At 46.2% G+C, this 10,585-nt stretch overlaps 1 protein-coding gene across 2 annotated transcripts in view; it reads right to left on the bottom strand.

Moving 5' to 3' along the window:
- DYNC1LI2 (dynein, cytoplasmic 1, light intermediate chain 2) overlaps window positions 1–10,585 on the bottom strand; it is a 32,046-nt gene that overhangs the window by 6,733 nt on the left and 14,728 nt on the right. For both annotated transcript variants that reach the window (XM_011932098.1, XM_011932099.1), the window contains 7 exons: window positions 9,767–9,936; window positions 7,959–8,052; window positions 5,770–5,905; window positions 3,556–3,667; window positions 2,190–2,249; window positions 1,263–1,304; window positions 754–871 (listed from right to left, as the gene is read on the bottom strand). In XM_011932098.1, the coding sequence (XP_011787488.1) occupies window positions 754–871; window positions 1,263–1,304; window positions 2,190–2,249; window positions 3,556–3,667; window positions 5,770–5,905; window positions 7,959–8,052; window positions 9,767–9,936 (732 nt within the window). The remainder of the gene's footprint in view (window positions 1–753; window positions 872–1,262; window positions 1,305–2,189; window positions 2,250–3,555; window positions 3,668–5,769; window positions 5,906–7,958; window positions 8,053–9,766; window positions 9,937–10,585) is intronic.

The following is a 10,585-nucleotide window of genomic DNA, read 5'->3' as shown; positions in this document are numbered from 1 at the left end:
GAAAGAGTCTCACTCTGTCACCCTGGCTGGAGTGCGGTGGCATAATCATAGCTCACTGCAGCCTCAATGCCCTGGGCTCAAGCGATCCTACCACTTCATCCACTTGAGTAGCTGGGACTAGAGGCAAGCACAATCATGCCCAGCTAATTTTGAAATTTTCTGTAGAGGCGAGGTCTCACTATTTGGCCCAGGCTGGTCTCCAACTCTTGAGCTCAAGCGATCCTCCCACCTTGGCCTCCCAAAGTACTAGGATTATAGGCATGAGGCACTGCATCTGGCCTACAACAAAAATTTAAAAAATTAGCTGGGCATGGTGGCACACGCCTGTAGTCCCAGCTACTCAGGAGTTGACATGGGAGGATCGCTTGAGCCCAGGAGGTTGAGGCTGCAGTGCACTATGATCACATGACTGTGCCACAGGCTGGGTGACAGACTGAGACCCTGTCTCTAAAAAAATAAAATAAAGTTACTATTTTGCATTCCTCTCTGAAGGAATGTGCAGGGCCTAAGTGAGGTCTCACACAGAGCCAGGTGCATGGGCTACCAATTCCAACAAAGGAACAGACCCTGGTCTCTGTCTACCACAGACCTTCTTCCTCTGGAATGAGGGAAATGGAAAGTAGTCCTTATTGAGGAAGAGAATAGCCTGGCTTCCATGAGTCTCCACCTTATAGACTCAGCCACGCAGCCCCTGTAGGGCTCAGGTCTGAAACTACTACTCTCCAAAGAGACATACTTTTGAGGAATACATACTTTTGATGTTTGGGTCCGGCTTTTTTACTGACGTGCCTGGGGAGGAGCTAGGTACACTGGCTGGCCCTCCCCGACCCTGAGTCCTTGGAGAGCCAGAGGGTCCTCTTGCAGGAGATTCCTAAGTTCAAAAGCAGCTAAGGTCACACACAGGCATAACAATAACAAAAAATACATATGCCACAAATGGAGACATGCTTCTGCAGGATATTTTTCATAGGCTATGGTACAGGACTGGCAGCATGCTCTCAACTCAAGCCCTTTCTGGATCTGGTTCTCCTGAAAGACATCCAGATAACAAAGCCAGCTCACTCTAATTCCCAGAGTTGCATTCTTTCACCAGAAACATCTTGAGTTTCTTTTATGTTTCTGGTCACAGGTCTTTAGGGAAACCAAATTCCCACTGAAAATACAAAACCCACACAAATATAAGCTCTCACAAATAATGGTATAAAGTTTGATGACACCCGCAACACTAGGCCTTGACCCTCTGTTTAGTGTAAGGTACTCACAGAAGCTCTCGTGGGCGTGGCTGGCTGCTTGGCAAGGAGTGACTGCAAAGAGAGGTACAAACTGGTCATTAACCAAGGCCTAGAGAAAAACTTACTCCAAGTACTCCACTAGAGGGCACTATTAACAACAACTAAGTCCCATGTTTTATACTACAAATGCAAAAAATTTTAATTGAGCAGTTTGGCGCATGGTGAAAAAAAATACTCCAAGTAACCAGTTTTGAAGCTCAGGAAGCAAGCAACGGACAGAAAGGAAAAGGTTGGAAAAAGAAGGAAACAGTTGGAAAAAGAACCATCAAAACCTCCTGCTGACCTGCCTGTACCATTGGGCAGACAATAGGTAGACCCAGGACAAATCTAACAATAATCTAGGTTAGAGAAATGTGCAGTTTGCATTCTAAACCGTCAGCTTGGGGAAGTTACTCTCCTCACCTGCAAAATGGGCATCACCTGCCTTTATGTACAGGGCTGTGTGAGGTTACATGAAATAATGGATGGGTGCAGCACACCAACATGGCACATGTATACATATGTAACAAACCTGCACGTTGTGCACATGTACCCTAGAACTTAAATTAAAAATAAATAAATAAAAAGAAAGAAATAATGGAAGTGTAGTCAGGTTACTTGGTAAACTGTCAACATAGGAAGAATTATGCCAGAAAACCGCATTTCCAAAGAAAGCACTTAAAAGACACGAATCCTACTATTCCTGTAGGAGTCTGCAAGGCAGACAGGTGATCTGCTAAGGGAGGTGGTCCATCCCCAACTAATCCTAGAAATAGGAGGGAATGAGACCTGGTCCCAACCCCTCTACCACTGCAAGCTCTCTGTGAATTCCCACATGCAGACACCCCCAATCCCACCCTAGGAACTGGCATTTCATACATGAGAAGGCCTCTGTTCTAACCTCACTGGTCTTCCTACCTGTTGCTTCATTAGGAACACCTGCTCATCTTCTGCTGCCAACTCTTTGTCGTGGACCAGCTGTGAAGAAACATACACGTTTGTGGCCACAGGCCAAGAAAACTCCCAACCACTGTCAAACTTCATGCCGAAAGGAGAGTATGAGGCTCAGGCTTTGACACAGGTCTGGGGGATCCCTGCTGAGACTGCAGAGTAACATTTTTCTAGCCTGGCACAGACCTCTCCCAAAACCAGCTGTGGCATGTAGCCAACTGGCGTTTTTAAGTCTCGCAGGTTCTAAACACCTCAGGGTCTGCAGGACATCACATGAGGGGATCCAGTAACAGTAATCCAGAGGCAACAGCAGCACTGGCAGGACTTAATGGGAAACACCACCAACTCCAGGTGGGCATTCCATCACTCCTGCCCACCAGCCTCGAGCCATTTACATAACACCAGACCTCATTTAAAGATCAACAAGGCCAGGGGCGGTGGCTCAAGCCTGTAATCCCAGCACTTTGGGAGGCAGATCACGAGGTCAGGAGATCGAGATCATCCTAGCTAACACGGTGAAACCCCGTCTCTACTAAAAAAAAAAAAAAAAAAAAAACAGCCGGGCGAGATGGCAGGCGCCTGTAGTCCCAGTTACTCAGGAGGCTGAGACAGGCGAATGGCGTAAACCCGGGAGGCGGAGCTTGCAGTGAGCCGAGATCTGGCCACTGCACTCCAGCCTGGGTGACAGAGCGAGACTCCATCTCAAAAAAAAAAAAAATCAACAAAAGGCCCTGGGACTTACTACTCCCCACTATCCCCTACAAACTACGCAACATGTAAGACCTGTTTCTTTATAGTTTTTTGTTTTGTTTTGTTTTTGAGACAGAGTCTCGCCCTTGTCACCCATGTTGGAGTACAGTGGCATGATCTCGGCTTACTGCAACCTCCGCCTCCAGGGTTCAAGCAATTCTCCTGCCTCAGCCTCCCAAACTGCTGGTATTACAGGAATGAGCCACCATGCCCCATCTTTATAGGTTTCTTTTTGCATTAAAAAACACCTATACCCTTTTTCTTTTTTTTTTGATATGGAGTCTCACTCTGTTGCCAGGCTGGAGTGCAGTGGTGCAATCTGGGCTCACTGCAACCTCTGCCTCCCAGGTTCAAGCGATTCTCATGCCTCAGTCTCCCAAGTAGCTGGGATTACAGGCGCCCGCCACCATACCTGGCTAATTTTTGTACTTTTGGTGGAGACAGGGTTTCGCCATGTTGGCCAGGCTGTCTCAAACTCCTGACCTCATGTGATCTGCCCGCCTTGGCCTCCCAAAGTGCTGGGATTACAGGTGTGAGCCACCGCGCCCAGCCCTAAGCCCTTAAAGCAATTGTCTTTGACTACCTTTCTCACGGGAGGTTTCACAATAAAGTCTTCATATGCATCTTCTGGCTTCACGGTTGTAAAATTTTCGTGTAAAATAGCTATTTTCTTTTCATTGTCCCAGCCTGCAGGTCTAAAGGCAAAGAGAAGAGGAACTGAATTGCTTTTTCTGGGGTTGCCTTAGAGCATACTCAGATCACATTCAGGACTCCTCGGTAGGACCCTTCCCATAAGAGACAGTGTGTAGTTGTTGGGGGCTGTTTGTGGCAGATGTGCCAAAATACACTGTGGATATAATCCATCAGAACAACATCGCAGGTCCTGCTCCACACTGAGTTCACGGGCCCAAGGTCTAAGGAGCCAGTACGAGATCTGACTCCACAGGCTGCCCCACTCAAAGCATTTAGCACTTTCCCACAACTCCGCCTAGAAGAGCAAGGACACAGTGGGATCCTGTTCCGACAGAGAATACGATGCAGAGAGCAGCACAGAAGGCAGAGCTCAGGATGGGATGGTTTTCTTGGGCTCTGTCATGGCTCCCCTCCTGCAGGTTGTTTCTCTAAGAATTCTTTCTACAGTTATCTTGTGGACTGGTTCATTAACTTTGCTTGCATGGGAAGATGTGCCCTAGAACCAAGTGGCATGCAGGGCCTGTGTTTATCCTAGGCCCCAAACCAGAGGAGCACAGTCCTTGAGGTTCCTACACCAGTGCTGGGCAGCTCAACATCACAGGTAGGATGGCACCCAAGTTCCATTATGTGAAGCCACAGCCTAGGGTTCCCACCTGAATCCCTTAAAGGTAGCAATGGTAAAACGTCCTGTATGACACACTTTTGAACTCAAGCAGCTCTGAAAGATGGCAACTGACTGATTGTTCTCACAGGCCTTTCATTCTCCATCTGACTTCTACTCCATAGCTCTATAATCAAGAGGGTACTTAGCCAGGGTGCTCCACCCCAATATCCTTGCTGACTTTGCCAGTCACCAGAGAAGTAACCAACAGGACCAAATGTGCAAAGGGGTAGGGCATGACTGAGATACTGCCGTGGGCCATGCAGCCTTCGAAAGTTCAGAGATGCTTCTTCATTCCAGACCAGCCCCAAAATCAACTGGTCTCCTTGCTCCTAGGGATGACATGTGATTTGGATACCAAGTGATTCCAAAAACACACCTCTCACTGGGCTGTGCCTTTGGCACCTGCCTGACTGCTCTGAACAAGTCATTAAAATCAGCCCAAGCCTGTAGGTATGCCATCTAGGATTAGCCTGAGTGACACTCTCCCTGACTATGCAGGAGGCAACCCAGTTCCCTGATAGCTCCTGGCTTTCGCATTTCCAGCCTCTCACAGACTGCACTCCCCGGCTTCCCCTACTGCAATTCTTTCCAGTCTGCCTGGGATCTACCACTTGTCTTCCAGCATCACCCTCCCACCTTCCCTGTCATACTTCCTCCATAACCCCATCACTGCCCTTCCCTTCTTCAGCTGTGTATGTCCCCTCTACAGTGCCATGTGCAAGGAACACGTATCATTCATTTCTGTGTCCCTTGCAGAGAACCTGAGCACCTAGTGGGTGCTGAGTAAGGTTTCCTGAATGAATAATGTAATTGTTTTTTAAGTCAGGAGGATACTGAAGCCTGAACATCAATCTGCTAACACAATTCCTGTCAGAGACCACAGCTTCACATTTATGCATCCAGCAACACTATGATTCTCCAGTGAGAGAAAGACACCAGGTTGGGAAAACAGGCATCCAAGTCTCTATCGAGGACAATCAACTCCAGTGGCTCCCAAAATGTGAAATGCCAGAAACACAGTAAGCACTTAGTATAGCCAACGCCTGTGCTGACAGAGATGCTGAGAGGATGTTTGCAATCATCCCTGCCAACACACAAAGCAGGCGCTTTAACAGAAGACATTCAGGATCCCCCAAGCACAATTCCCTATATTCCCTCCCCAGCCAGTATTTTACCAGAGTTGACAGTGAGTGCCAAAAATGGCTAGCTTAGGTTTTGGCAACTTGCTCTCAATGAAGAAAGGCAGCACCCCTGACCACACCACCCACTTCCCTCAGGCAAATGCCTCATAATCCGGAAAGGAGCAGAAAGAGAAGGTGCACTGAGAGAGCTGGCTGTAGAAGACACAGACAGAAGGCACTTTCCTTGAAGGGGTAAAATGTAAAAAGCAAATGTACTGTAAGAAGAAGAGTTTCAAAGCATCATCTCAAAATAACTCACATAAAAACGGCATCCTTTTCCACAACTAAGGCAGGTGTGGTGAAGTGGAAACCGTATGTTTTATGAACAATATACTTATACAACAAGTTGAGGTTTTTCTCTTCTTTCACTGATGTGTAAATCAAGGCAGCTCCATCTAATCAATCTGCTTAAGAAAAATCAATTCACTGCAGGAGGAGACAAAATCAAACACATACAACCTCAAAGTACTACTCATAGGTTGATCAGTTTTTGATCAATACATGAGTAACAGAAAGCGTTACAATTTTAAAAACTAAAACGCTTATAGTATTACATATGCATATTGCAAACTGGTAAAATAAATAAATAAATAAATAGGTAAGTAAAAAGGTCATAGTAGCAGATGAACCAAGTCAAAAGCATAAAGCTATGTTGATGCTAGTGGGCTGTGCAGTTTATTTTTTAACATGTAAATTGTTGTCTTGATCCCACAAATTACTCCCTGAGAAGTCAAGTACTGGCTCTGAGGTTAGCCCAGGAAAATACTCTCAGAATATCAAGGTACACAGATTCCTTCCCAGGCAGATGCCTACATGTGACCAAATTTATCACTAAACCCATTTTTTGAGGGATGGGTGCCAACAGGCTAATGGGCCATCCCAAAAAAGGTGGCAGGAACTCATCTCTCACCTCCACCCCAGGGTGTGGAACCACGGCACCAGCTGCTATTGGCCTTTTACAGTAACAGGACTCAAAAGACTGCAGACACCACCACCTCTCTATCATGCACAGCATGAAACATAAACATATGGGAAACACCAATGGCCTATAAAACAATACCCTGTTTGGTAATTGACCTTTTCTACATAAAAGCAAAGTTTAAAAATATTTCTGCCACACGCGGTGGCTCACACCTGTAATCCTAACACTCTGGTAGGCCGAGACAGGCGGATCACAAGGTCAGGAGATCGAGACCATCCTGGCTAACACAGTAAAACCCCGTCTCTACTAAAAATAAAAAAAAAATTATCTGGGCAAGGTGGCGGGCGCCTGTAGTCCCAGCTACTCAGGAGGCTGAGGCAGGAGAATGGCATAAACCCAGGAGGCGGAGCTTGCAGTGAGCCAAGATCAGGCCACTGCACTCCAGCCTGGGCGACAGAGCAAGACTTCGTCTCAAAACAAAAAAATATTTCTAAGACAGTATGATAAAAGTAATTTGATGATAAAATGATCACATTAAATTCTTAACACGAAAGCTTATCAAATGCATAGTATTTATAAAATTGGGCGGACGCTGTGGCTCACGCCTGTAATCCCAGGACTTTGGGAGGCCGAGGCGGGCAGATCACTTGAGGTCAGGAATTTGAGAACAGCTTGGCCAACATGCTAAAACCCTGTCTCTACTAAAAATACAAAAATTATCCAGATGGCCAGGCGTGGTGGCTCAAGCCTGTAATCCCAGCACTTTGAGGGGACCGAGGTGGGTGGATCACATGAAGTCAGGAGTTCGAGACTAGCCTGGCCAACATGGTGAAACCCCATCTCTACTAAAAGTACAAAAATTAGTCAGGTGTGGTGGCTCATACCTGTAATCCCAGCTACTTGGGAGGCTGAGGCAGGAGAATCGCTTGAACCTAGGAGATGGAGGTTGCAGTGAGCTGAGATCATGCCATTGCACTCCAGCCTAGATGACAAGAGTGAAGCTCTGTCTCAAAACAAACAAAAAATCTGGATGTGGTGGCACACAACTGTAGTCCCAGGTACTCAAGAGGCTGAGGCAGGAGGATTGCTTAAACCCAGGAGCACAAGGCTGCAGAGAGCTAAGATTGCACCACTGCACTCCAGCCTGGGTGACAGCGCAGACTCCATCTTAGAAAAACAATTAAAAAATACGCCAAGCGCAGTGGCTAACAGCTATAATCCCAGCACTTTGGGAGACTGAGGTAGGTGGATCACTTGAGGTCAGGAATTTGAGACTAGCCTGGCCAAAATGGTGAAACACTGCCTACAAACAAACAAACAAACAAACAAACACATGATCAAAGGTAGACACAAGTTAATAAAACTAAAACTCCAACACAGTAAAACATAAACCTACTAAAAAGATATATACAAAATTCTCTCTGGCAGAACACTATTTTGAGTTCGGGAGGTGCTTTATCTCTTTGAAGATGCCCCATTTGGAAGAAAGCCTGTGACCCAGGCCCCACACAGCACCCAAAGGATACACTGAAGGCAGAACCTCCGCAGGTGTGACTGGATAAAGTCCAAATGCTCATCCCTGTAATCGTGCTCCTTCTCCAAGACACTCACTGCATCACACTGCAGGGAAGACAGACAGAGTCATCTTTTTGCCTCATTGCCTGCTGGTGATGGGAACACCGCATTCTTCAAATATAAAGTATTGTGGCTCCAAAGAAGAAAGCCATAGCTCAGGGTCCAAGCATTAATTAGAGAAGAGTAAAAAAGAACTGGAGATTTTTCTCGTTCATATTGGGCCTCAGTGTGAAGATGTAATAGGTCTGATCACCTAATAATTTGTTCTAAACATCAAACAAGCTCCCATCAGGAGACAGGCCCAGTGCACACAGTTGTGCACTCCACTCCACAGGGCTCCACTCTCAAGAACAGGATGAAAATGGCACACTATAATTGGGTAACATGATGGCTCTGACTGGAAATAAAGTACTTTTAAAACCCTAAATGTGGCCAGGCGTGGTGGCTTATGCTTGTAATCCCAGCACTCTGGGAGGTCAAGGCAGGCAGATCACCTGAGGTTGGGAGTTTGAGACCAGCCTGACCAACATGAAGAAACCCCCATCTCTAATAAAAATACAAAATTAGCCGGGCGTGGTGGCAGGCACCTGTAATCCCAGCTACTCAGGCGGCTGAGGCAGGAGAATCACCTGAACTGGGAAGGCAGAGGTTGCAGTGAGCCGAGATGGCACCATTGCACTCCAGCCTGGGCAACAAGAGCGAAACTCCATCTCAAAAAAAAAAAGTTTTAAAACCTATTGTTCTTCCTCATATAAGAGATACAACTTTATTTCTCTATGACTGAACTTAGTTTTTTTTTTTTCTTTTTGTTTTTTTGAGACATAGTCTCACTCTGTCACCCAGGATGGAGTGCAGTGGCGCCACCTCAGCTCACTGTAACCTCAGCCTCCCAGCTCAAGCAATTCTCCTGCCTCAGCCCGAGTAGCTGCGATTTACAGGCGCCTGCCACCATGCCCGGCTAATTTTTGTATTTTAGTAGAGACAGGGTTTCACCATGTTGGTCAGGCTGGTCTTGAACGCCTGACCTCAAAGGATCCACCCACCTGAGCCTCCCAAAATGCTGGGATTACGTGAGCCACCATGCCTGGCATGACTGAACTTAATTTCTATTCCTACCTCATCATTCTATTTTTCCACCATCAGTTTGGACCACATCAACTGATTTAAACAGACTTAAGAAAATTGCTGTGAGTTCTTTTTTTTTTAATTTATTTTTTTTGAGACAGAGTCTTGCTCTATCACCCAGGCTGGAGTGCGGTGGCGTGATCTCGGCTCACTGCAAGCTCCGCCTCCTGCATTCACGCCATTCTCCTGCCTCAGCCTCCCAAGTAGCTGGGACTACAGGCGCCCACCACCACGCCTGGCTAATTTTTTGTATTTTTAGTAGAGATGGGGTTTCACTGTGTTAGCCAGGATGGTCTCCATCTCCTGACCTCGTGATCTGCCCACTCAGCCTCCCAAAGTGCTGAGATTACTGCAACTGGCCAACTGCTGTGAGTTCTAAGTTTGAAAGTCAATAGTGCTTCAGAGACATTAATCCTAGGCCATGAGTAAACTGACTAGTCATGTTTCCTGCATTTAAATTTTCAATTTACATGGTAATTTTTTCTGTCTTGACATATTCAATGTACCTTAATGAATCCCAAATAAGCCCAACTCTCCCTTGGGAAAAAAATGTCAATAGTTTCTCAAACTTTCTTGCAGATGGTGACTGTTCACTACCTGAACCCAGCCAAGCCAACAACCCCCTGGCACGCACCTTTGTGCACACCACCAACACCGGGATCCCCAGGTTATGAGTCAGCACATTGTCACCCAGAGGCAGGGCAACATTTTCTTCATCGGAGCCGGAGGTCAGAGGTCCTCTCCTCTGTGGTGAACCTTGACAACCTTCTTCAGGTTCCATATAGTCTTGAAAATCTTTCACAACTGGGGGAAAAAGGGAAAAGAAATTATATGCACATAAATAAAAATACGTGTCAGCTTTAGAACACTGAAAAGAAGGCAGTAACAAGCACAAAACACACATGCACTTGTGTGTGACAAACTTCCTAGTCACATCCAACTGCAAAATCAAGGATTTGGGGATGGTGATACAAAATGCTGATTCTGACATATTCAGTGTGAGCTTTGTAACATTAGGGCAGCAAAGACATTCCCCTGGGCATCTTTAATTGCACCAAACTCCTGAACAGGCTTTTTTTCTTCTTTTTTGAGACAAAGTCTGGCTCTGTTGCCCAGGCTGAAGTGCAGTGTGGAGAGATACCACCATCTTGTGAGCTCAAGTGATCTTCCCACTTCAGCTTCCCAAGTAGCTGGGACTAACGGTATGTGCCATCACACCCAGCTAATTTTTAAATTTTTGTAGAGGTGGGATCTTCCTATGTTGCCAGGTTGGTCTCAAACTCTTGGGTTCCAGAGATCCTGTTATCTCGGCTTTCCAAAGTGCTGGGATTATGGGATTACAGGCTTGAGCCACCATGTCTGGTCCTTAAACACGTTTTTAAAAAATTCTAAGGTTTCAATAGTTCTTACCATGAAGAAAGCCACTTTTCTTTCTTTTTTTTTTTTTTTTTTT

The sequence above is a fragment of the Colobus angolensis genome, unplaced genomic scaffold (assembly GCF_000951035.1).
Source record: "Colobus angolensis palliatus isolate OR3802 unplaced genomic scaffold, Cang.pa_1.0 Scaffold93, whole genome shotgun sequence".
NCBI lineage: Eukaryota > Metazoa > Chordata > Mammalia > Primates > Cercopithecidae > Colobus > Colobus angolensis.
Note: the sequence above shows the minus strand (reverse complement) of the source record. Positions and strands in the feature narration are given on the sequence as shown.